The sequence below is a fragment of the Ciona robusta genome, unplaced genomic scaffold (assembly GCF_009617815.1).
Source record: "Ciona robusta unplaced genomic scaffold, ASM961781v2 AP042769.1".
Classification (NCBI taxonomy): Eukaryota; Metazoa; Chordata; class Ascidiacea; order Phlebobranchia; family Cionidae; genus Ciona; species Ciona robusta.
Genome location: NW_028323148.1, coordinates 853 through 25,406, shown reverse-complemented (window position 1 = coordinate 25,406; position 24,554 = coordinate 853). Strand labels below are relative to the sequence as shown.

The 24,554-nt window shown below is 47.4% G+C and overlaps 9 protein-coding genes, 4 non-coding genes and 1 pseudogene across 14 annotated transcripts; 6 read left to right on the top strand and 8 right to left on the bottom strand.

Annotated features, from left to right (window-relative positions):
- Positions 1-3,621: 3,621 nt before the first annotated feature.
- Positions 3,622-4,062, bottom strand: LOC149722509 (histone H2B.1-like). Its single transcript, XM_089893763.1, has one exon. It carries the CDS (start codon positions 4,060-4,062, stop codon positions 3,700-3,702), a length of 363 nt encoding a protein of 120 aa, XP_089749889.1. The 3' UTR covers positions 3,622-3,699.
- A 421-nt stretch (positions 4,063-4,483) lies between these two features.
- LOC149722508 (histone H2A type 1-like) lies at positions 4,484-5,096 on the top strand (annotated as a pseudogene). The gene has a single exon (XR_016387300.1). The product of XR_016387300.1 is annotated as a histone H2A type 1-like (transcript).
- LOC149722507 (histone H3) lies at positions 4,931-5,571 on the bottom strand. Its single transcript, XM_089893762.1, has one exon. The coding sequence runs from the start codon at positions 5,569-5,571 to the stop codon at positions 5,161-5,163; it is 411 nt and encodes a 136-aa protein (XP_089749888.1). The 3' UTR covers positions 4,931-5,160.
- Positions 5,110-6,165, bottom strand: LOC149722506 (histone H4). The gene has a single exon (XM_089893764.1). It carries the CDS (start codon positions 6,163-6,165, stop codon positions 5,854-5,856), a length of 312 nt encoding a protein of 103 aa, XP_089749890.1. The 3' UTR covers positions 5,110-5,853.
- Positions 6,166-7,460: 1,295 nt separating this feature from the next.
- LOC149722504 (histone H1.0-like) lies at positions 7,461-9,132 on the bottom strand. The gene has a single exon (XM_089893761.1). It carries the CDS (start codon positions 8,242-8,244, stop codon positions 7,687-7,689), a length of 558 nt encoding a protein of 185 aa, XP_089749887.1. The 5' UTR covers positions 8,245-9,132; the 3' UTR covers positions 7,461-7,686.
- LOC149722505 (U6 spliceosomal RNA) lies at positions 8,942-9,050 on the top strand. The gene has a single exon (XR_016387302.1). It is a non-coding gene; the product is annotated as a U6 spliceosomal RNA (small nuclear RNA).
- Positions 9,133-14,235: 5,103 nt separating the features above from the next.
- On the top strand, positions 14,236-14,429 carry LOC149722503 (U2 spliceosomal RNA). Its single transcript, XR_016387304.1, has one exon. It is a non-coding gene; the product is annotated as a U2 spliceosomal RNA (small nuclear RNA).
- A 3,229-nt stretch (positions 14,430-17,658) lies between these two features.
- Positions 17,659-18,099, bottom strand: LOC149722502 (histone H2B.1-like). The gene has a single exon (XM_089893768.1). The coding sequence runs from the start codon at positions 18,097-18,099 to the stop codon at positions 17,737-17,739; it is 363 nt and encodes a 120-aa protein (XP_089749894.1). The 3' UTR covers positions 17,659-17,736.
- A 421-nt stretch (positions 18,100-18,520) lies between these two features.
- Positions 18,521-19,138, top strand: LOC149722501 (histone H2A type 1). Its single transcript, XM_089893767.1, has one exon. The coding sequence runs from the start codon at positions 18,521-18,523 to the stop codon at positions 18,896-18,898; it is 378 nt and encodes a 125-aa protein (XP_089749893.1). The 3' UTR covers positions 18,899-19,138.
- LOC149722500 (histone H3) lies at positions 18,969-19,652 on the bottom strand. Its single transcript, XM_089893766.1, has one exon. It carries the CDS (start codon positions 19,607-19,609, stop codon positions 19,199-19,201), a length of 411 nt encoding a protein of 136 aa, XP_089749892.1. The 5' UTR covers positions 19,610-19,652; the 3' UTR covers positions 18,969-19,198.
- Positions 19,653-19,732: 80 nt separating this feature from the next.
- Positions 19,733-20,404, bottom strand: LOC149722499 (histone H4). Its single transcript, XM_089893769.1, has one exon. The coding sequence runs from the start codon at positions 20,202-20,204 to the stop codon at positions 19,893-19,895; it is 312 nt and encodes a 103-aa protein (XP_089749895.1). The 5' UTR covers positions 20,205-20,404; the 3' UTR covers positions 19,733-19,892.
- A 1,070-nt stretch (positions 20,405-21,474) lies between these two features.
- Positions 21,475-23,641, bottom strand: LOC149722496 (histone H1.0-like). Its single transcript, XM_089893765.1, has one exon. The coding sequence runs from the start codon at positions 22,240-22,242 to the stop codon at positions 21,682-21,684; it is 561 nt and encodes a 186-aa protein (XP_089749891.1). The 5' UTR covers positions 22,243-23,641; the 3' UTR covers positions 21,475-21,681.
- LOC149722498 (U6 spliceosomal RNA) lies at positions 22,936-23,042 on the top strand. The gene has a single exon (XR_016387301.1). It is a non-coding gene; the product is annotated as a U6 spliceosomal RNA (small nuclear RNA).
- Positions 23,438-23,631, top strand: LOC149722497 (U2 spliceosomal RNA). The gene has a single exon (XR_016387303.1). It is a non-coding gene; the product is annotated as a U2 spliceosomal RNA (small nuclear RNA).
- Positions 23,642-24,554: the final 913 nt, after the last annotated feature.

Genomic DNA, 24,554 nt, shown 5'->3' with positions numbered 1-24,554 from the left:
CTTGACTTGACTTGACTTGACTTGACTTGACTTGACTTGACTTGACTTGACTTGACTTGACTTGACTTGACTTGACTTGACTTGACTTGACTTGACTTGACTTGACTTGACTTGACTTGACTTGACTTGACTTGACTTGACTTGACTTGACTTGACTTGACTTGACTTGACTTGACTTGACTTGACTTGACTTGACTTGACTTGACTTGACTTGACTTGACTTGACTTGACTTGACTTGACTTGACTTGACTTGACTTGACTTGACTTGACTTGACTTGACTTGACTTGACTTGACTTGACTTGACTTGACTTGACTTGACTTGACTTGACTTGACTTGACTTGACTTGACTTGACTTGACTTGACTTGACTTGACTTGACTTGACTTGACTTGACTTGACTTGACTTGACTTGACTTGACTTGACTTGACTTGACTTGACTTGACTTGACTTGACTTGACTTGACTTGACTTGACTTGACTTGACTTGACTTGACTTGACTTGACTTGACTTGACTTGACTTGACTTGACTTGACTTGACTTGACTTGACTTGACTTGACTTGACTTGACTTGACTTGACTTGACTTGACTTGACTTGACTTGACTTGACTTGACTTGACTTGACTTGACTTGACTTGACTTGACTTGACTTGACTTGACTTGACTTGACTTGACTTGACTTGACTTGACTTGATGACTTGACTTGACTTGACTTGACTTGACTTGACTTGACTTGACTTGACTTGACTTGACTTGACTTGACTTGACTTGACTTGACTTGACTTGACTTGACTTGACTTGACTTGACTTGACTTGACTTGACTTGACTTGACTTGACTTGACTTGACTTGACTTGACTTGACTTGACTTGACTTGACTTGACTTGACTTGACTTGACTTGACTTGACTTGACTTGACTTGACTTGACTTGACTTGACTTGACTTGACTTGACTTGACTTGACTTGACTTGACTTGACTTGACTTGACTTGACTTGACTTGACTTGACTTGACTTGACTTGACTTGACTTGACTTGACTTGACTTGACTTGACTTGACTTGACTTGACTTGACTTGACTTGACTTGACTTGACTTGACTTGACTTGACTTGACTTGACTTGACTTGACTTGACTTGACTTGACTTGACTTGACTTGACTTGACTTGACTTGACTTGACTTGACTTGACTTGACTTGACTTGACTTGACTTGACTTGACTTGACTTGACTTGACTTGACTTGACTTGACTTGACTTGACTTGACTTGACTTGACTTGACTTGACTTGACTTGACTTGACTTGACTTGACTTGACTTGACTTGACTTGACTTGACTTGACTTGACTTGACTTGACTTGACTTGACTTGACTTGACTTGACTTGACTTGACTTGACTTGACTTGACTTGACTTGACTTGACTTGACTTGACTTGACTTGACTTGACTTGACTTGACTTGACTTGACTTGACTTGACTTGACTTGACTTGACTTGACTTGACTTGACTTGACTTGACTTGACTTGACTTGACTTGACTTGACTTGACTTGACTTGACTTGACTTGACTTGACTTGACTTGACTTGACTTGACTTGACTTGACTTGACTTGACTTGACTTGACTTGACTTGACTTGACTTGACTTGACTTGACTTGACTTGACTTGACTTGACTTGACTTGACTTGACTTGACTTGACTTGACTTGACTTGACTTGACTTGACTTGACTTGACTTGACTTGACTTGACTTGACTTGACTTGACTTGACTTGACTTGACTTGACTTGACTTGACTTGACTTGACTTGACTTGACTTGACTTGACTTGACTTGACTTGACTTGACTTGACTTGACTTGACTTGACTTGACTTGACTTGACTTGACTTGACTTGACTTGACTTGACTTGACTTGACTTGACTTGACTTGACTTGACTTGACTTGACTTGACTTGACTTGACTTGACTTGACTTGACTTGACTTGACTTGACTTGACTTGACTTGACTTGACTTGACTTGACTTGACTTGACTTGACTTGACTTGACTTGACTTGACTTGACTTGACTTGACTTGACTTGACTTGACTTGGCCCGTGGTGTGGCAACGTGGCGCTGCGTTTGAACATTTTGACATGGCCCGTGGTGTGGCGTGTGGCAACGTGGCGCTGGCCCGTGGGTGTTGCGTTTGGCAACGTGGCAGACATGGCCCATGACGCGTGGCGCTGCGTGTGACAATGGCCAGACAGCCAGACATGGCCCCTTGTGAGCGGCGCTGCGTGTGGACATGGCCAGACATTAACCCCTGGTGAGGCATCGCAATACGAGACATGACGCGTGGCGCCGCGTGTAAAGAGGATTAATTAGATATAGCGCCACCACTTTCTTGGTGAAATTGTGTTAAAAACGAAAAAAGTACGTTTTCGGAACGTCGGGGAATCATGTGCTCGGCGCTCTATTAATTACAAAGAGCGCCACCACTTCCCGTGGTAAAAACGTTTTCAAAACGTAAAGAATACGTTTTCAAAACGTCGAAGCTTCTCCTGCTCGGCGCTCGATTTATTAAAAAAATGCGCCACCTTTTTTGATGGGGAAACTTTTGTAAAACGTAAGCGGTTTTAAACCGTCGAAGATTCTTTTGTCGCCGCCACTTTTCGTTTATAAAACGTTTACCTGACGCTTCGAGAGCAGTTGATGGGTCGGCCCACATGGCGCGGCTGACAGCGCGACGCGGCAGGTGGGACGGTCGCGCGACATGGAAACATCAAAGAAACAAAGCTGTTGCCAATGCGGAAAACGTTTGTAACACGTTTGCGCAGCAAGACTCGAACCTTCCCGAAACACAAGTGCAAGAAATCAGTCCTAACAAACAGTGCGCCTATTGGTTTGGCAATGTATCCTTTCGAACCTCCTCGAAACAACGGAAAAAAAACGATCGAGAGCTTGCCTGCAGTCTTGACTTTCGAACCTTCTCGAAACAAGAAAGAGAAAGTGGCCAGCTTGAAAGGCTGTACGGCGCCGACGCCTATTGGTTTTCTGTACATTATGTCGAACCTCCTCGAAACAGAAGGGATGCGCGACGGGTGGACAGCATGTCTGCGGGCGGCGCGACGCAGCAGGTGGTCGCTCGCATGACATTGTACAGCAGGGGGCCGTCGAGCAGCGACGACGAGGCGGCGCGACATTGCACAGCGGGCGGCTGTCGAGCGACGAGGCGGCGCGACATTACACGGCAGGGGGCGTCGAGCGGCAAAGCGCAGCGGCCGGAGGGCTGTCGCGCGGCGGCGGGCGGTGCGACTAGACGCAACAATGGCGGCGGGTTGACCTGAGCTGGCTTTCTGACCTGACCTGAGGCTTCTTGAACTGACACTGACAAGTTAACATCATTTTCAAGGGCATTTCGTTTTAAATACCCCCGCGGAAACGCTTTATTGGACAATCGCCTAACCAATTACGGTTAGACTTCAAATACCGCTGACCTAGCGTACCCTTTCCTTGACCTGTCATGACACCACCTACACGCGACCGTTAGGATTTTCCCGCTTTCTTAGTGCGGCGTGATTGGTTCGTTCACATGCCGCGTCAACTGGCGACGCAACAACCTGAAAGCGATATGACAAAATGGCGCCGCTTATGATTGAATCTCGTTTACTGAATTGGGTGGCTCTGAAAAGAGCCGTTTGCAGAGTGATGGTTCCGTGGGTACTTCTCACTTGGAGCTGGTGTACTTTGTCACGGCTTTGGTTCCTTCGGAGACGGCGTGCTTTGCGAGCTCACCGGGTAGTAGCAGACGCACTGCGGTTTGGATCTCCCGACTGCTGATGGTGGTACGCTTGTTGTAGGTTGATAGTTTTGACGACTCCTGCGATATGCGCTCGAAAATGTCGTTGACGAACGAGTTCATGATGCTCATCGCTTTGCTGGAGATGCCAGTGTCGGGGTGTACTTGCTTCAGCACTTTGTACACATAGATGGAGAAGCTCTCCTTGCGCTTCTGTCTTCGCTTCTTTTTCTGGTCGGCCGGCGCCGCTTTCTTCACAGCTTTCTTCGTTCCTTTGCCTGAGGGTGCCATTTCGAATGATACGTTGCCAACGAATCGCTTGAACTTATAGTAACCGGCATGCAAATGAGGATCGAGAGAAGCCTCTGTTATATTCTTTCTCGCACCTCATTGGTCCTGGGGCTGCTGTCGACTTTTTTCGTGACGTGCATGCAAATGAGGATCGAGAGCAGCCTCCGTTATATTTTTCCTCGCATCTCATTGGTCGCTGCGGCTCTCTCGCACGGCTCTGAGGCTGCTGTCGATCTTTTTTGTGACGCACATGCAAATGAGGATCGAGAGAAGCCTTTGTTATATTTTTCTTCGCCTCCCATTGGTCGCCGCGGCGCTCTCGCAAAATCCTAAGGCTGCTGTCGATTTTTTCCCTCGGTATATAAGGTGGGCGACCGCCGATTCGGTATTCATAGACCATTAGACAGATCAAACTAACAGAATGTCAGGACGAGGAAAAGGCGGAGGAAAATCCAAGGCGAAGCCTAAAAGTCGGTCGTCGAGAGCAGGCCTGCAGTTTCCAGTCGGTCGGGTTCACAGACTGCTGCGAAATGGTCACTACTCTGAACGAGTTGGGGCCGGCGCACCGGTTTACTTGGCTGCTGTTCTCGAGTATCTTAGCGCCGAAGTGCTAGAGTTGGCCGGAATGCTGCCCGTGACAACAAGAAGACCAGAATTATTCCCAGGCACCTTCAGCTTGCTGTGCGAAACGACGAAGAGTTGAACAAGCTATTGGGAAAAGTAACCATCGCGCAGGGCGGAGTGCTACCCAACATTCAAGCTGTGCTCTTGCCTAAAAAGACCCAGAAGAAAGCTTAAATTGCAGTCCTTCGTAACCAAACAAACGGCTCTTTTCAGGGCCACCCATATTTCAATTAAAGAGATGCCGTTTGTCGGTTGTAATTTTACTTGCCCGAGTTTTAAACGAACGATACTTTGCAGCAAATGTTTTGCGCAACCGTACAAGTTTTGACCGACACAGTACTTTTACAAAACGTCGGCCCGACGTACATCGGCACTCGACTACATTTTACATTAAAATAAAAACACAGTGATCTCTTTGGCAAGTTTGGGTGGCTCTGAAAAGAGCCGTTTATGTGTGGTAGAACAGATTGGGGTCTAAGCTCGCTCTCCACGGATTCGACGAGCCAGTTGAATGTCTTTCGGCATGATGGTCACACGCTTTGCGTGGATGGCGCAAAGGTTGGTGTCCTCGAAAAGCCCGACCAAATATGCTTCGCTCGCTTCTTGAAGTGCCATGACGGCGCTGCTCTGAAATCGCAGGTCGGTCTTGAAATCCTGCGCGATCTCGCGAACAAGACGCTGGAACGGCAACTTGCGAATGAGCAGCTCTGTCGATTTCTGGTACCGACGGATTTCGCGCAACGCGACTGTACCCGGTCGGTATCGGTGAGGCTTCTTCACACCGCCTGTTGCGGGTGCACTCTTCCTGGCGGCCTTCGTCGCCAGCTGCTTGCGCGGAGCTTTTCCGCCAGTAGACTTTCGTGCTGTCTGCTTGGTACGTGCCATGACTGCTGCTAAACTTTGAATGTGCTTCTTACCTCGACGGGGGTCGGTTCTTATACACAACGAGCGGCGATCTAATTGGATAAGGCCTGACAACCAATCAGGAGCCTAGGTGCGCGGCACAGTTCTAGCCATCGTTGCAATCGGGCGACGGCTAAAATTTTCAGACATCGAACGTCGCAAGTTCCGCGCGTCGCCAACGGCCGAAGCAGCAAGCAGAATTTCTCTTTGTACAAAAATGGGTGGCCCTGAAAAGGGCCGGTCGAAATTGTGGGTGGTTTCAGTCTAGCCGCCGAAACCGTATAGAGTACGTCCTTGCCTCTTGAGAGCATAGACGACGTCGAGGGCGGTGACGGTCTTGCGCTTGGCGTGCTCGGTGTAGGTGACAGCATCACGGATCACGTTCTCCAAGAACACTTTAAGGACGCCCCTTGTCTCTTCGTAGATGAGACCAGAAATTCGCTTGACGCCTCCACGACGAGCCAACCTTCGAATCGCAGGCTTGGTTATGCCTTGGATGTTATCTCGCAGCACTTTGCGATGGCGCTTCGCTCCTCCCTTTCCTAAACCCTTGCCTCCTTTTCCTCGTCCGGACATTATTTCTTTGACAGTACAGCTTTTCTACAGAAATACAGCAACTCAGGACACGTACAGCGTAACTAACAGCAGCGATTGGCTCGGCCAGAGAATATATAGCCCGCTTACGAACCTTATCGAAACAAAAGGTGCAAGGAAATAACAGTGCAGACCGATCGGCCATTGGTTCTTCAATGCATTCTTTCGAACCTCCTCGAAACAAAAAGAAAAAAGCGAACGAGACCTGCAGGTTCGATATTCGAACCTTCTCGAAACACAAAAAGAGAGAGGACGGCTTAAAAGGCAATGCGGCTCCGAACGCCTATTGGTTTTCCCATGCATTATTACGAACCTCGTCGAAACAGCGTAGAAAAAAGCGGCTGAGAGGTTGGATTGCACCATTTCAGCGATCAGTTCGGCTATGTCGCAACGGGCGGCGTAGCCCGACACAGCGGCGGGCAGCCGAACGAAGGCAACGGGTGGGTCGCGCAAAGCGACCGCAGCCAGACCGACGCGACAGGTGGGCCGGTCGCGCGGCACCGACTGCCGCCAGACCGTCGCTACAGGTGGGCCGGTCGCGCGACACCGACTGCCGCCGGACCGACGCGGCAGGGGGGCCGATCGCGCGACACCGACTGCCGCCGGACCGACGCGGCAGGGGGGCCGGTCGCGCGACACCGACTGCCGCCGGACCGACGCGGCAGGGGGGCCGATCGCGCGACAATATACAGTGGTTGACCGTCGCGCGACATGGCTCAGCAGGGGAGCGTCGCAACATGATGCAGCAGGTCGCTGGTCGCACGACACGGCAACAGCAGAGAAACGATACTTTTCCGAAAGCCAAATCGTTCGCAATACGTTTACGAAAGGTCGCTTCGTCCGTTTTTTTGGCGGCAAGATGTTTCGAACCTTCTCGAAACAGAAGATATGAGTGAAACAGCTTTAAAGAGCGTTGTGGCGCTGCCCGGCTATTGGTTCTCCTATGTATTCTTTCGAACCTCCTCGAAACACAGTTGAAAAAAAGCGAACGAGGGCTGCAAGTACGATTTTCGAACCTTCTCGAAACACAAAAAGAGAGAGTCCGGCCTAAAAGGCAACGCAGCTCTGAACGTCCATTGGTTCTCCCATGCATTTTTTCGAACCTCCTCGAAACTGAGTGGGAAAAAGGCGAACCAGGGCTGCAAGTTCGACTTTCGAACCTTCTCGAAACACGAAAAGGAAAAGGACGGCTTAAAAGGCAATGCAGCTCTGAACGCCTATTGGTTTTCCTATGCGTTATTTCGAACCTCGTCGAAACAGCGTAGAAAAAAATGACGGAGGGGTTGGATTGCACCATATCAGCGATCACTATAGCTATGTCGCCACGGCTGGCGTAGCCCGACACGGCGGGGGGCGTGTAGCCGTCTGAACGCAGCATGGGGTCGGTCGCGCCGAGCTGCGGCGCAGTTAAAACACTAATACTTCAGTAACGATATAGGTGACACTCCTTTGGTATTGGGGTGGCTCTGAAAAGAGCCGTTTTCTGCTGTAGATTTTGCGCAACTACTTTTTGCCTTTAGTTGCTCTTTTGACCGCCGGTTTCTTTGTAGGCGGCGGCTTTGGTTTACTTGCTTTTTTCGCTGCCGGTTTCTTTGGTTTGGTGGCGGTCTTTTTTGTCGACTTGGCGCTCGCCGTCTTGGGCGCCGGCCGCTTCGCGGTGGTTATTTTCTTTGCACCGCTCGCCGGTTTCTTCCTTCCCGCCGGGATTTTCTTGGCGGGAGTCGCTGTCTTTTTGGAAGTGGCCGCCTTTGTCGATTTGTTTGCTGGTTTCTTGGAGTTAACGACCTTGGGGATTTTGAACGACCCAGATGCGCCTGTGCCTTTGGTGTGCTCGATTTCGCCCTTTTTCGATAGCCGCTGCAAACATTGACGGATCCGCGCCGCCGCTGCATCTTCTTTTACTTTATAATTGGCAACCACGTACTTGACGACAGCCTGTCGCGACGACCCCGACTTCTCTTTGCTGGCTGCGATTGCTGCCTTCACCATAACTTGGTAAGTTGGGTGCAGCGGGGCTGCCGCTTTGCTGCCTGCCTTCGATTTAACTGCTGCTGCTGCCATGACTACAATAGATTGACTAACAACTACAGGCGCGGGTCGAACGCCTTTATACCGATGCGTCCTACAGCGCGAGCGACGGGAGGTCCCGATTGGCTGCGCTCTAGACCATTCACATACCAGACCGTCAACGACCGTGCCTATGCTTTCTCCTTATGCGAAAAAGTCATAGTATTGTTCATGCGTATATATATAACGTTTGTTCGAACCTACCCGAAACAATTTTTCGAACCTCATCGAAACGTTTGTTTCGAACCTCTGCGAAACAGTGTTTCGAACCTCTGCGAAACAGTTTTTTTGGTCGAAACGAAGTGCTGTGGCCAGCTTGCAGTTTCCCCTATGCTTTGTCCTATACCTTGTTTGTTTATTTTAAACTGCCTTTTTCTCGGGTCTCTTCTTTTGCCGTATCTCCTTTTTCTTTGTTTTTTTTTCTCTCGAACCTGCCATTTTTCTTTCGAAACTCTTTTTTGTTCTTTTTTTATCCATATTTTGCCCATTTCTCGCGTCCGTAATATGTCGTTTGTACATTTCCCTCCAGCGCAATTCGACGCGAGACGAATGCGCGGTCTAGCGGTCAAACAGGCACAATCTTTTGTTGTATCCTGTCAAACATTATCGGCTGCGCGTATGCGATTCCCTCGGTCAAAAGTTTTCGGATGAACAAAAATCGACATTTTAGATGTCGTTCTATGGCATAAATGTACTTGCTTCGGCAGTACATATACTAAAATTGGATCGATACAGAGAAGATTAGCATGGCCCCTGCGCAAGGGGTGCACCGCGATCTTCACTACGGCTTGCGCAAATATTTCGCAAAACGTAGTGAACAAACCCGCGCCTTGGACGCCTAGCGGCGAGACGCTTCGGCCGTTCTCGCGGCTTTTCGCGGATTTTCGCGGCTTCTCGTTACTTTTCGGCGGCGGTTTCGGATCCGAAAGTGGCAGGAAGTCCGCTTTTCGACGTTTTTAGGACGCAGACGGGCCGGTGCTCGTCGTCCCCCCTACCGGGAGATCACGCTTGCCGGTCAAATGCGGCGCGAGACTGCTAAGGGATCGAACGGCCCTTCTCAGGGCCACCAAAAGAGATAACAGAGATAACCGACCACTAGGAGAGATGAGAGATGCTGCTGCTGCCAAGAAGGACGAGGGATGCTTCCGCCGGCACTTCGAACGGTCCTTCTCAGGACCACCGCAGAGATGAGGGTACGCTGACCCTGCGAACGGCTCTTTTCAGAGCCTCGACGGAGACGGGATCGCGTGTCGTGGCTCGGGGGGGCGCTTTTAGGCTTAGGCGTACGCGTGGCTGTGTGGGTGTCAACGATACGCGTCCGTTGACACCTCGCACGTCCAAATCGGGTCACCAGCGGCGGAGATAGGCTTATCCACGCATCCTATTACCCGCCCGAGAGAATGACGTCAATTTTCCGATAAAAATCGCTTGTTTGTTTATTTTATTTTTCCTTTTTTTACCGTCTGGATCCGGCCTCTCTCAGTAAATGGAACACAATTGGAACATTACCTGCTTGTTTATTTTATTCGCCTTTTATTTCGGTGCCTGATGACGCGGGGGTCTGTCTGGCTGATTTCGAAAATTTTTGGCTGTTTTGCGAAAGTGTTCAAACTTTATTTTTTTGCGCGGCCAATTCTCGCTCGATTTCGAAGATCAAAATTGCATCTTGTTCGTCTTGATTGCCCGCTTCCAACGATGCAAAGCTTTTTCCGATACTTCCAGCCGTTTTCGAGTTACGGCCGTCCAAAGTCGCGCGAGTAAAGTTCGTTTATGTTTCGCACATTTCGACAAGTGTTCAAAACTTTTCTTATATCTCGACCGGTGGTGGTCCGATTTTTACGCTCAATATTGCATCGTACGCGTGCTGTTCATACCTTTCCAACGATATATTATGTTACTCGTAAAAGTTTTCCAGTGAGGCTCCAGCACCGATTTTACGGCCCAAACACTCAGTTTGCTTCATGCGTAAGCTCAAAACTTCCATTTCCACTGCGTAATAGACAGCCTTTATGACGTAGTTGCAGACAAGTAAACTAGCATATGGAGTTGCTGCGGCGGACTTCAGCCAATGTGTTTAAACATTATTTTATTACACCACCGATATTGGCCCGATTTTAAAGATCAAAATTGCATCTTGTTCGTCTTGATTGCCTGCTTACGATGACATAAAGATCATGTGTACACGATGAGTCCTTCTCGGTTGACAGCCGTCCAAAATCAGGCACCTAGACTTTGCTTTTTATTTCGTCATTTTCGAACAGTGTTTACAAGATTTGATATATCTTTTCCGTTATTTGCTCGATTTTTACGCTCTACATTGCATCGTACGCGTCTTGCAAATACCTTTCCAACGATATATAACTTTACCTGTTAAAGTGCCGTAGTTAGGCTGCAGCTCCGAATTTACGGCGATAACGAAGAACGTTAGCTCGCCGCATAGGAAAAACCTGATATAATCGTACTGCAAACTTTATGACGTCATCCGTGAAAATGAAAACACCGGCCTATTGGCCGTAAAATCGCTGCTGCAGCGTTACTACGGCACTTAAACATATAAAATTAAATATCGTTGGAAAGGTATTTTCAAGACGCACACGATGCAGCATAGAGCGAAAGAATCGGATAACCAACGGCTGAGATATTTAAAAAAAACACTTTCCTGATTGAGTTTATAAAAAATTACAGCAGTTTATGAAAACTGGGAGGTCATGTTTTGATAATTCGTTGAAATTTTCACGTTTACATTTATATTAAACGAGAAACAATTTGAAAAATCGAACCGGATAAACCCGGCATACTAGCAGCAACTCCATATGCCATTGCCATTTGTTTACAAGATACGTCATAATGCCAGTCAACGAAGCGTAAAAATCAAGTTATGAATGTACGCAGGCAACACATTTAGACTTCAGCGAAAGTGTTCAAACATTATATTATTACACCACCGATATTGGCCCGATTTTAAAGATTAAAACGGCATCTTGTTCGTCTTGATTGCCTGCTTACGATGACATAAAGATCATGTGTACACGATCTGTCCTTTTCGGTTGACAGCCGTCCAAAGTCAGGCACCTAGACTTTGCTTTTTATTTCGTCAATTTCAAACAGTGTTTACAAGATTTGATATATCTTTGCCGTTATTTGCTCGATTTTTACGCTCTACATGGCATCGTACGCGTCTTGCAAATACCTTTCCAACGATATATAACTTTACCTGTTAAAGTGCCGTAGTGAGGTTGCAGCACCGAATTTACGGCCATAACGAAGAACGTTTGCTCGCCGCATAGGAAAAACCTGATATAATCGTACTGCAAACTTTATGACGTCATCCGTGAAAATGAAAACACCGGCCTATTGGCCGTAAAATCGCTGCTGCAGCGTTACTACGGCACTTAAATATATAAAATTAAATATTGTCGGAAAGGTATTTTCAAGACGCACACGATGCAGCATAGAGCGAAAGAATCGGATAACCAACGGCTGAGATATTTAAAAAAAACACTTTCCTGATTGAGTTTATAAAAAATTACAGCAGTTTATGAAAACTGGGAGGTCATGTTTTGATAATTCGTTGAAATTTTCACGTTTACATTTATATTAAACGAGAAACAATTTGAAAAATCGAACCGGATAAACCCGGCATACTAGCAGCAACTCCATATGCCATTGCCATTTGTTTACAAGATACGTCATAATGCCAGTCAACGAAGCGTAAAAATCAAGTTATGAATGTACGCAGGCAACACATTTAGACTTCAGCGAAAGTGTTCAAACATTATATTATTACACCACCGATATTGGCCCGATTTTAAAGATTAAAACGGCATCTTGTTCGTCTTGATTGCCTGCTTACGATGACATAAAGATCATGTGTACACGATCTGTCCTTTTCGGTTGACAGCCGTCCAAAGTCAGGCACCTAGACTTTGCTTTTTATTTCGTCAATTTCGAACAGTGTTTACAAGATTTGATATATCTTTGCCGTTATTTGCTCGATTTTTACGCTCTACATGGCATCGTACGCGTCTTGCAAATACCTTTCCAACGATATATAACTTTACCTGTTAAAGTGCCGTAGTGAGGCTGCAGCACCGAATTTACGGCGATAACGCAGAACGTTTGCTCGCCGCATAGGAAAAACCTGATATAATCGTACTGCAAACTTTATGACGTCATCCGTGAAAATGAAAACACCGGCTTATTGGCCGTAAAATCGCTGCTGCAGCCTAACGACGGCACTTAAATATATAAAATTAAATATCGTTGGAAAGGTATTTTCAAGACGCCCTAGATGCAGCATAGACCGAAAAAATCGGATAACCAACGGCTGAGATATTTAAAAAAAACACTTTCCTAATTGAGTTTTTAAAAAATTACAGCAGTTTATGAAAACTGTGAGGTCATGTTTTGATAATTCGTTGAAATTTTCACGTTTACTTTTATATTAAACGAGAAACAAATTGAAAAATCGAACCGGATAAACCCGACATACTAGCAGCAACTCCATATGCCATTGCCATTTGTTTACAAGATACGTCATAATGCCAGTCAATGAGGCGTAAAAATCAAGTTATGAATGTACGCAGGCAACACAGTTAGTGTACGGGGCCGTAAATGCGGTGCTGTAGCATTACTACGGCACTTTAATACGTAAAGTTAAATATCGTTGGAAAGGTATTTTCAAGACGCACACGATGCAGTATAGAGCGTAAAAATCGAATAACCAACGGCCGAGATATTTTGAAATATGTAAACACTGTTCGAAATGTAAAGAATATAAACGAAATCTAGGTGCCTCGCTTTGGACGGCCGTGTACCGAGGACGGCTGGTGGTACACGCACGTTCTTTATATCATCGGAAGCGGGCAATCAAGACGAGCACGATGCAGTTTCGATCTTTAAAATCGGGCCAATATTGGTGGAGTAAAGAAATAAAGTTCGAACACTACGCCGAGTTCTTTCGCAGCCGCCGCTCTATATGCTAATGTATTTTGCATGCAACTACGTCACAAGGTCTGGAGTTTCGAGCTTACGCAGTCAAAAACTCGAGTGTTTGGGCCGTAAAATCGGTGCTGGAGCCTCGCCGGAAAAGTTTTTCCGAACAAATCTTATATCGTTGGAAAGGTATGAACAACACGCGTACGATGCAATATTGAGCGTAAAAATCGGACCACCGCCGGGCGAGATACAAGAAAAGTTTTGAACACTTGTCGAAACGTGCGTAAAATAAACGAAATTTACTCGCCCGTCTTTGGACGGCCGTAACTCGAAAACGGCTGGGAGTACCGGAAAAAGCTTTGCATCATTGGAAGCGGGCAATCAAGACGAACAAGATGCAATTTTGATCTTCGAAATCGAGCGAGAATTGGCCACGCAAAAAAATAAAGTTTGAACACCGTCGCCAAATGTTCCAAAACTGTACCAATTGTCCAGACGGCGAGAAGAAGGCGGCTACAATAAACAAACGTGTAATGCACCAATAAGTTCCATTTCCGAGGCCGTTGTTCCATTTTGTTCCAATTGAGGGTGAAGAACGCGGCGCGCCAGGCGCAAGGATGACACGCAAAATCGTGAAGCGTTCCATATTTTACCCCTATTTTAGGCCCCACCCAAAATTTGGTTTTGTACTTTTACTAATAAAGCAAGAAAAACAACAATTCCCGAGGGCTGTTTCATTTTTTCCATCAATTGTTGTTGCACCTCTTGCTGTTACAGTTGTTATTTTTCTAGTTATTGTTCGAATTTAAAAAAATATATATAAAATTTTTATTTTTGTGGGGGAGAGGGTGGCAAAAAAAAGAGAAGAGGAGGTAAGATAAGGAGGACCAAGAGCAAAACGCTGTTGGAGAAATCATTTGACTTCGATCAATTCAAATTATCCCGTGTGTCTGGTATAGCCCAGTTCCACCGGGGCGCGGTGCGCCAAAGAGCAAACGCATTTAAACCGCTTATCTCGAATAAGTGATCCGGAGGACCTACAGAGGTATCGCTTCTCGGCTCTTTGAGCTAAGATCAAGTGTAGTATCTGTTCTTCTCAGTTTAATACCTGGGACGGAAACGATTCGTTTCCTCTATGTATTAATCGGATTTTTGAACATAGGGCATGGTGCTGGAGCTTGCTCCACCCTGCTCACGGGTTGTCCTGGTATTGCAGTACCTCCAGGTTCGGCCCACATTCCACTCCGGTGGAATAATAACAAACCAATAAACAAACACATTCTCCGTATATATGCAAGGTCCATCCTGCCTTACACTTTCGAAGAGTAAAATTTGCCAAAGAAAACAGTCCCGAATAAATGTCCAAAAAGTAGTCAAACTTGTGTAACTTTCCAGTAGAAAGAAGCGGTATGTACAGAAAATAGATTTATGGGCAACTGTTAGGAATTTTGTAAGTTGGGGGTTACAGGAATTAGGAGCTAGGGGTAGGTGGTGACGTCGGGGGATCGCGGTTAGTGATAGCGACTGTGCATGGGGTTAGGGTTTGTGACATCAAGGCTAAGGGTTTTTTATTACATTCATTAAAGCTGGAGGGATACAGAAAAGACTGAGAACAGCGATATAAAATATAGTTTGAGCCTCGGCCCATATTCTTACCTTATTCAAATAGAATGCCCGAACATGTCGGACATGTTCACTTGGAGTCGAAAAACAATCTTCGTTTACTGGGGAATTTAAGCGCTATAATCTAGTTCGTTTGTTAAACGAATGAGTGACAATTCCTAATGTTAAAGTGGCCCTTGAGAAGAAAAGTTAACATCCCCGATCGCATGACACGAGACGTGAAGAGTGGGGCTCTAGCTTACCCGTACCAATATTGGAAAACTACAGAGAAGATCGCGCTGGCCTCAAGGAAGTCAAACAGTGCTTAATTCAATTCGTTAAGTATACGTCCGGCCAAACTTTTTGGGACCCTAGGCAACCCATGAAAGGTAATACGTTTAAACAACGAAGGTTGCCCTTAAATGGGAAGTTTAACATTTCCCGTGACAATTCTTAAGCATCCAAGCCACCTACATCACACAATGAATTCCATAATTGGAACTGTACAGAGAAGATTGGCTTGGCTGCCGGACAAGAAAAAAATTGAAACTTTAAAACGTTCGGAGTACGTTTAAAAGCTCATTAACTCTTTCGTATGTATATTGGTGGCCCTGAAAAGGGCCTTACACATCAAGCAGTCCTCTACATTTGCCATGCCGTGCCGTGAACGTGAACTTGACTTGACTTGACTTGACTTGACTTGACTTGACTTGACTTGACTTGACTTGACTTGACTTGACTTGACTTGACTTGACTTGACTTGACTTGACTTGACTTGACTTGACTTGACTTGACTTGACTTGACTTGACTTGACTTGACTTGACTTGACTTGACTTGACTTGACTTGACTTGACTTGACTTGACTTGACTTGACTTGACTTGACTTGACTTGACTTGACTTGACTTGACTTGACTTGACTTGACTTGACTTGACTTGACTTGACTTGACTTGACTTGACTTGACTTGACTTGACTTGACTTGACTTGACTTGACTTGACTTGACTTGACTTGACTTGACTTGACTTGACTTGACTTGACTTGACTTGACTTGACTTGACTTGACTTGACTTGACTTGACTTGACTTGACTTGACTTGACTTGACTTGACTTGACTTGACTTGACTTGACTTGACTTGACTTGACTTGACTTGACTTGACTTGACTTGACTTGACTTGACTTGACTTGACTTGACTTGACTTGACTTGACTTGACTTGACTTGACTTGACTTGACTTGACTTGACTTGACTTGACTTGACTTGACTTGACTTGACTTGACTTGACTTGACTTGACTTGACTTGACTTGACTTGACTTGACTTGACTTGACTTGACTTGACTTGACTTGACTTGACTTGACTTGACTTGACTTGACTTGTGGCGCTGCGTTTGAACGTTTTGACATGGCCCGTGGTGTGGCGTGTGGCAACGTGGCGCTGGCCCGTGGGTGTTGCGTTTGGCAACGTGGCAGACATGGCCCATGACGCGTGGCGCTGCGTGTGACAATGGCCAGACAGCCAGACATGGCCCCTTGTGAGCGGCGCTGCGTGTGGACATGGCCAGACATTAACCCCTGGTGTGGTATCGCAATACGAGACATGACGCGTGGCGCCGCGTGTAAAGAGGATTAATTAGATATAGCGCCACCACTTTTCTTGGTGGAAATGTGTTAAAAACGAAAAAAGTACGTTTTCGGAACGTCGGGGAATCATGTGCTCGGCGCTCTATTAATTACAAAGAGCGCCACCACTTCCCGTGGTAAAAACGTTTTCAAAACGTAAAGAATACGTTTTCAAAACGTCGAAGCTTCTCCTGCTCGGCGCTCGATTTATTAAAAAAATGCGCCACCTTTTTTGATGGGGAAACTTTTGCAAAACGTAAGCGGTTTTAAACCGTCGAAGATTCTTTTGTCGCCGCCACTTTTCGTTTATAAAACGTTTACCTGACGCTTCGAGAGCAGTTGATGGGTCGGCCCACATGGCGCGGCCGACAGCGCGACGCGGCAGGTGGGACGGTCGCGCGACATGGAAACATCAAAGAAACAAAGCTGTTGCCAATGCGGAAAACGTTTGTAACACGTTTGCGCAGCAAGACTCGAACCTTCCCGAAACACAAGTGCAAGAAATCAGTCCTAACAAACAGTGCGCCTATTGGTTTGGCAATGTATCCTTTCGAACCTTCTCGAAACAACGGAAAAAAACGATCGAGAGCTTGCCTGCAGTCTTGACTTTCGAACCTTCTCGAAACAAGAAAGAGAAAGTGGCCAGCTTGAAAGGCTGTACGGCGCCGACGCCTATTGGTTTTCTGTACATTATGTCGAACCTCCTCGAAACAGAAGGGATGCGCGACGGGTGGACAGCATGTCTGCGGGCGGCGCGACGCAGCAGGTGGTCGCTCGCACGACATTGTACAGCAGGGGGCCGTCGAGCAGCGACGACGAGGCGGCGCGACATTGCACAGCGGGCGGCTGTCGAGCGACGAGGCAGCGCGACATTACACGGCAGGGGGCTGTCGCGCGGCGGCGGGCGGTGCGACTAGACGCAACAATGGCGGCGGGTTGACCTGAGCTGGCTTTCTGACCTGACCTGAGGCTTCTTGAACTGACACTGACAATTTAACATCATTTTCAAGGGCATTTCGTTTTAAATACCCCCGCGGAAACGCTTTATTGGACAATCGCCTAACCAATTGCGGTTAGACTTCAAATACCGCTGACCTAGCGTACCCTTTCCTTGACCTGTCATGACACCACCTACACGCGACCGTTAGGATTTTCCCGCTTTCTTAGTGCGGCGTGATTGGTTCGTTCACATGCCGCGTCAATTGGCGACGCAACAACCTGAAAGCGACATGACAAAATGGCGCCGCTTAAGATTGCATCTCGTTTACTGAATTGGGTGGCTCTGAAAAGAGCCGTTTGCAGAGTGATGGTTCCGTGGGTACTTCTCACTTGGAGCTGGTGTACTTTGTCACGGCTTTGGTTCCTTCGGAGACGGCGTGCTTTGCGAGCTCACCGGGTAGTAGCAGACGCACTGCGGTTTGGATCTCCCGACTGCTGATGGTGGTACGCTTGTTGTAGGTTGATAGTTTTGACGACTCCTGCGATATGCGCTCGAAAATGTCGTTGACGAACGAGTTCATGATGCTCATCGCTTTGCTGGAGATGCCAGTGTCGGGGTGTACTTGCTTCAGCACTTTGTACACATAGATGGAGAAGCTCTCCTTGCGCTTCTGTCTTCGCTTCTTTTTCTGGTCGGCCGGCGCCGCTTTCTTCACAGCTTTCTTCGTTCCTTTGCCTGAGGGTGCCATTTCGAATGATACGTTGCCAACGAATCGCTTGAACTTATAGTAACCGGCATGCAAATGAGGATCGAAAGAAGCCTCTGTTATATTCTTCCTCGCACCTCATTGGTTCTGGGGCTGCTGTCGACTTTTTTCGTGACGTGCATGCAAATGAGGATCGAGAGCAGCCTCCGTTATAATTTTCCTCGCATCTCATTGGTCGCTGCGGCTCTCTCGCACGGCTCTGAGGCTGCTGTCGATCTTTTTTGTGACGCACATGCAAATGAGGATCGAGAGAAGCCTTTGTTATATTTTTCTTCGCCTCCCATTGGTCGCCGCGGCGCTCTCGCAAAATCCTAAGGCTGCTGTCGATTTTTTCCCTCGGTATATAAGGTGGGCGACCGCCGATTCGGTATTCATAGACCATTAGACAGATCAAACTAACAGAATGTCAGGACGAGGAAAAGGCGGAGGAAAATCCAAGGCGAAGCCAAAAAGTCGGTCGTCGAGAGCAGGCCTGCAGTTTCCAGTCGGTCGGGTTCACAGACTGCTGCGAAATGGTCACTACTCTGAACGAGTTGGGGCCGGCGCACCGGTTTACTTGGCTGCTGTTCTCGAGTATCTTAGCGCCGAAGTGCTAGAGTTGGCCGGCAATGCTGCCCGTGACAACAAGAAGACCAGAATTATTCCCAGGCACCTTCAGCTTGCTGTGCGAAACGACGAAGAGTTGAACAAGCTATTGGGAAAAGTAACCATCGCGCAGGGCGGAGTGCTACCCAACATTCAAGCTGTGCTCTTGCCTAAAAAGACCCAGAAGAAAGCTTAAATTGCAGTCCTTCGTAACAAAACAAACGGCTCTTTTCAGGGCCACCCATATTTCAATTAAAGAGATGCCGTTTATCGGTTGTAATTTTACTTGCCCGAGTTTTAAACGAACGATACTTTGCAGCAAATGTTTTGCGCAACCGTACAAGTTTTCACCGACACAGTACTTTTACTAAACGTCGGCCCGACGTACATCGGCACTCGACTACATTTTACATTAAAATAAAAACACAGTGATCTCTTTGGCAAGTTTGGGTGGCTCTGAAAAGAGCCGTTTATGAGTGGTAGAACAGATTGGGGTCTAAGCTCGCTCTCCACGGATTCGACGAGCCAGTTGAATGTCTTTCGGCATGATGGTCACACGCTTTGCGTGGATGGCGCAAAGGTTGGTGTCCTCGAAAAGCCCGACCAAATATGCTTCGCTCGCTTCTTGAAGTGCCATGACGGCGCTGCTCTGAAATCGCAGGTCGGTCTTGAAATCCTGCGCGATCTCGCGAACAAGACGCTGGAACGGCAACTTGCGAATGAGCAGCTCTGTCGATTTCTGGTACCGACGGATTTCGCGCAACGCGACTGTACCCGGTCGGTATCGGTGAGGCTTCTTCACACCGCCTGTTGCGGGTGCACTCTTCCTGGCGGCCTTCGTCGCCAGCTGCTTGCGCGGAGCTTTGCCTCCCGTGGATTTTCGTGCTGTCTGCTTGGTTCGTGCCATAACTCCTGCTAAACTTTGAATGTGCTCGTTACCTCGACGGGGGTCGGTTTCTTATACACAACGAGCGGCGATCTAATTGGATAAGGCCTGACAACCAATCAGGAGCCTAGGTGCGCGGCGCAGTTCTAGCCTTCGTTGTAATCGGGCGACGGGTAAAATTTTCAGACATCGAACGTCGCAAGTTCCGCGCGTCGCCAACGGCCGAAGCAGCAAGCAGAATTTCTCTTTGTACAAAAATGGGTGGCCCTGAAAAGGGCCGGTCGAAATTGTGGGTGGTTTCAGTCTAGCCGCCGAAACCGTATAGAGTACGTCCTTGCCTCTTGAGAGCATAGACGACGTCGAGGGCGGTGACGGTCTTGCGCTTGGCGTGCTCGGTGTAGGTGACAGCATCACGGATCACGTTCTCCAAGAACACTTTAAGGACGCCCCTTGTCTCTTCGTAGATGAGACCAGAAATTCGCTTGACGCCTCCACGACGAGCCAACCTTCGAATCGCAGGCTTGGTTATGCCTTGGATGTTATCTCGCAGCACTTTGCGATGGCGCTTCGCTCCTCCCTTTCCTAAACCCTTGCCTCCTTTTCCTCGTCCGGACATTATTTCTTTGACAGTACAGCTTTTCTACAGAAATACAGCAACTCAGGACACGTACAGCGTAACTAACAGCAGCGATTGGCTCGCCCAGAGAATATATAGCCCGCTTACGAACCTTATCGAAACAAAAGGTGCAAGGAAATAACAGTGCAGACCGATCGGCCATTGGTTCTTCAATGCATTCTTTCGAACCTCCTCGAAACAAAAAGAAAAAAAGCGAACGAGACCTGCAGGTTCGATATTCGAACCTTCTCGAAACACAAAAAGAGAGAGGACGGCTTAAAAGGCAATGCGGCTCCGAACGCCTATTGGTTTTCCCATGCATTATTACGAACCTCGTCGAAACAGCGTAGAAAAAAGCGGCTGAGAGGTTGGATTGCACCATTTCAGCGATCAGTTCGGCTATGTCGCAACGGGCGACGTAGCCCGACACAGCGGCGGGCAGCCGAACGAAGGCAACGGGTGGGTCGCGCAAAGCGACTGCAGCCAGACCGACGCGACAGGTGGGCCGGTCGCGCGACACCGACTGCCGCCAGACCGTCGCTACAGGTGGGCCGGTCGCGCGACACCGACTGCCGCCAGACCGACGCGGCAGGGGGGCCGGTCGCGCGACACCGACTGCCGCCGGACCGACGCGGCAGGGGGGCCGATCGCGCGACAATATACAGTGGTTGACCGTCGCGCGACATGGCTCAGCAGGGGAGCGTCGCAACATGATGCAGCAGGTCGCTGGTCGCACGACACGGCAACAGCAGAGAAACGATGCTCTTCCGAAAGCCAAATCGTTCGCAATACGTTTACGAAAGGTCGCTTCGTCCGTTTTTTTGGCGGCAAGATGTTTCGAACCTTCTCGAAACAGAAGATATGAGCGAAACAGCTTTAAAGAGCGTTGTGGCGCTGCCCGGCTATTGGTTCTCCTATGCATTCTTTCGAACCTCCTCGAAACACAGTTGAAAAAAAGCGAACGAGGGCTGCAAGTACGATTTTCGAACCTTCTCGAAACACAAAAAGAGAGAGTCCGGCCTAAAAGGCAACGCAGCTCTGAACGTCTATTGGTTCTCCCATGCATTTTTTCGAACCTCCTCGAAACTGAGTGGAAAAAAGGCGAACCAGGGCTGCAAGTTCGACTTTCGAACCTTCTCGAAACACGAAAAGGAAACGGACGGCTTAAAAGGCAATGTAGCTCTGAACGCCTATTGGTTTTCCTATGCGTTATTTCGAACCTCGTCGAAACAGCGTAGAAAAAAGTGACGGAGGGGTTGGATTGCACCATATCAGCGATCACTATAGCTATGTCGCAACGGCTGGCGTAGCCCGACACGGCGGGGGTCGTGTAGCCGTCTGAACGCAGCATGGGGTCGGTCGCGCCGAGCTGCGGCGCAGTTTAAAACACTAATACTTCAGTAACGATATAGGTGACACTCCTTTGGTATTGGGGTGGCTCTGAAAAGAGCCGTTTTCTGCTGTAGATTTTGCGCAACTACTTTTTGCCTTTAGTTGCTCTTTTGACCGCTGGTTTCTTTGTAGGCGGCGGCTTTGGTTTACTTGCCGTTTTCGCTGCCGGTTTCTTTGGTTTGGTGGCGGTCTTTTTTGTCGACTTGGCGCTCGCCGTCTTGGGCGCCGGCCGCTTCGCGGTGGTTATTTTCTTTGCACCGCTCGCCAGTTTCTTCCTTCCCGCCGGGATTTTCTTGGCGGGAGTCGCTGTCTTTTTGGAAGTGGCCGCCTTTGTCGATTTGTTTGCTGGTTTCTTGGAGTTAACGACCTTGGCAATTTTGAACGACCCAGAAGCGCCTGTGCCTTTGGTGTGCTGAATTTCGCCCTTTTTCGATAGCCGCTGCAAACATTGACGGATCCGCGCCGCCGCTGCATCTTCTTTAACTTTATAATTGGCAACCACGTACTTGACGACAGCCTGTCGCGACGACGACCCCGACCTCTCTTTGCTGGCTGCGATTGCTGCCTTCACCATAACTTGGTAAGTTGGGTGCAGCGGGGCTGCCGCTTTGCTGCCTGCCTTCGATTTAACTGCTGCTGCTGCCATGACTACAATAGATTGACTAACAACTACAGGCGCGGGTCGAACGCCTTTATACCGATGCGTCCTAGAGCGCGAGCGACGGGAGGTCCGATTGGCTGCGCTCTAGACCATTCACATACCAGACAGTCAACGACCGTGCCTATGCTTTCTCCTTATGCGAAAAAGTCATAGTTTTGTTCATGCGTATATATAACGTTTGTTCGAACCTACCCGAAACAATTTTTCGAACCTCATCGAAACGTTTGTTTCGAACCTCTGCGAAACAGTGTTTCGAACCTCTGCGAAACAGTTTTTTTGGTCGAAACGAAGTGCTGTGGCCAGCTTGCAGTTTCCCCTATGCTTTGTCCTATACCTTGTTTGTTTATTTTAAACTGCCTTTTTCTCGGGTCTCTCCTTTTGCCGTATCTCCTTTTTCTTTGTTTTTTTTCTCTCGAACCTGCCATTTTTCTTTCGAAACTCTTTTTTGTTCTTTTTTTATCCATATTTTGCCCATTTCTCGCGTCCGTAATATGTCGTTTGTACATTTCCCTCCAGCGCAACTCGACGCGAGACGAATGCGCGGTCTAGCGGTCAAACAGGCACAATCTTTTGTTGTATCCTGTCAAACATTATCGGCTGCGCGTATGCGATTCCCTCGGTCCAAAGTTTTCGGATGAACAAAAATCGACATTTTAGATGTCGTTCTATGGCATAAATGTACTTGCTTCGGCAGTACATATACTAAAATTGGATCGATACAGAGAAGATTAGCATGGCCCCTGCGCAAGGATGACACGCAAAATCGTGAAGCGTTCCATATTTTACCCCTATTTTAGGCCCCACCCAAAATTTGGTTTTGTACTTTTACTAATAAAGCAAGAAAAACAACAATTCCCGAGGGCTGTTTCATTTTTTCCATCAATTGTTGTTGCACCTCTTGCTGTTACAGTTGTTATTTTTCTAGTTATTGTTCGAATTTAAAAAAATATATATAAAATTTTTATTTTTGTGGGGGAGAGGGTGGCAAAAAAAAGAGAAGAGGAGGTAAGATAAGGAGGACCAAGAGCAAAACGCTGTTGGAGAAATCATTTGACTTCGATCAATTCAAATTATCCCGTGTGTCTGGTATAGCCCAGTTCCACCGGGGCGCGGTGCGCCAAAGAGCAAACGCATTTAAACCGCTTATCTCGAATAAGTGATCCGGAGGACCTACAGAGGTATCGCTTCTCGGCTCTTTGAGCTAAGATCAAGTGTAGTATCTGTTCTTCTCAGTTTAATACCTGGGACGGAAACGATTCGTTTCCTCTATGTATTAATCGGATTTTTGAACATAGGGCATGGTGCTGGAGCTTGCTCCACCCTGCTCACGGGTTGTCCTGGTATTGCAGTACCTCCAGGTTCGGCCCACATTCCACTCCGGTGGAATAATAACAAACCAATAAACAAACACATTCTCCGTATATATGCAAGGTCCATCCTGCCTTACACTTTCGAAGAGTAAAATTTGCCAAAGAAAACAGTCCCGAATAAATGTCCAAAAAGTAGTCAAACTTGTGTAACTTTCCAGTAGAAAGAAGCGGTATGTACAGAAAATAGATTTATGGGCAACTGTTAGGAATTTTGTAAGTTGGGGGTTACAGGAATTAGGAGCTAGGGGTAGGTGGTGACGTCGGGGGATCGCGGTTAGTGATAGCGACTGTGCATGGGGTTAGGGTTTGTGACATCAAGGCTAAGGGTTTTTTATTACATTCATTAAAGCTGGAGGGATACAGAAAAGACTGAGAACAGCGATATAAAATATAGTTTGAGCCTCGGCCCATATTCTTACCTTATTCAAATAGAATGCCCGAACATGTCGGACATGTTCACTTGGAGTCGAAAAACAATCTTCGTTTACTGGGGAATTTAAGCGCTATAATCTAGTTCGTTTGTTAAACGAATGAGTGACAATTCCTAATGTTAAAGTGGCCCTTGAGAAGAAAAGTTAACATCCCCGATCGCATGACACGAGACGTGAAGAGTGGGGCTCTAGCTTACCCGTACCAATATTGGAAAACTACAGAGAAGATCGCGCTGGCCTCAAGGAAGTCAAACAGTGCTTAATTCAATTCGTTAAGTATACGTCCGGCCAAACTTTTTGGGACCCTAGGCAACCCATGAAAGGTAATACGTTTAAACAACGAAGGTTGCCCTTAAATGGGAAGTTTAACATTTCCCGTGACAATTCTTAAGCATCCAAGCCACCTACATCACACAATGAATTCCATAATTGGAACTGTACAGAGAAGATTGGCTTGGCTGCCGGACAAGAAAAAAAATTGAAACTTTAAAACGTT

Coding starts and splice junctions, on each gene's coding strand:
- LOC149722509 (XM_089893763.1), bottom strand. CDS start 4,062: ATGGCACCCTCAGGCAAAGGAACGAAGAAAGCTGTGAAGAAAGCGGCG.
- LOC149722507 (XM_089893762.1), bottom strand. CDS start 5,571: ATGGCACGTACCAAGCAGACAGCACGAAAGTCTACTGGCGGAAAAGCT.
- LOC149722506 (XM_089893764.1), bottom strand. CDS start 6,165: ATGTCCGGACGAGGAAAAGGAGGCAAGGGTTTAGGAAAGGGAGGAGCG.
- LOC149722504 (XM_089893761.1), bottom strand. CDS start 8,244: ATGGCAGCAGCAGCAGTTAAATCGAAGGCAGGCAGCAAAGCGGCAGCC.
- LOC149722502 (XM_089893768.1), bottom strand. CDS start 18,099: ATGGCACCCTCAGGCAAAGGAACGAAGAAAGCTGTGAAGAAAGCGGCG.
- LOC149722501 (XM_089893767.1), top strand. CDS start 18,521: ATGTCAGGACGAGGAAAAGGCGGAGGAAAATCCAAGGCGAAGCCAAAA.
- LOC149722500 (XM_089893766.1), bottom strand. CDS start 19,609: ATGGCACGAACCAAGCAGACAGCACGAAAATCCACGGGAGGCAAAGCT.
- LOC149722499 (XM_089893769.1), bottom strand. CDS start 20,204: ATGTCCGGACGAGGAAAAGGAGGCAAGGGTTTAGGAAAGGGAGGAGCG.
- LOC149722496 (XM_089893765.1), bottom strand. CDS start 22,242: ATGGCAGCAGCAGCAGTTAAATCGAAGGCAGGCAGCAAAGCGGCAGCC.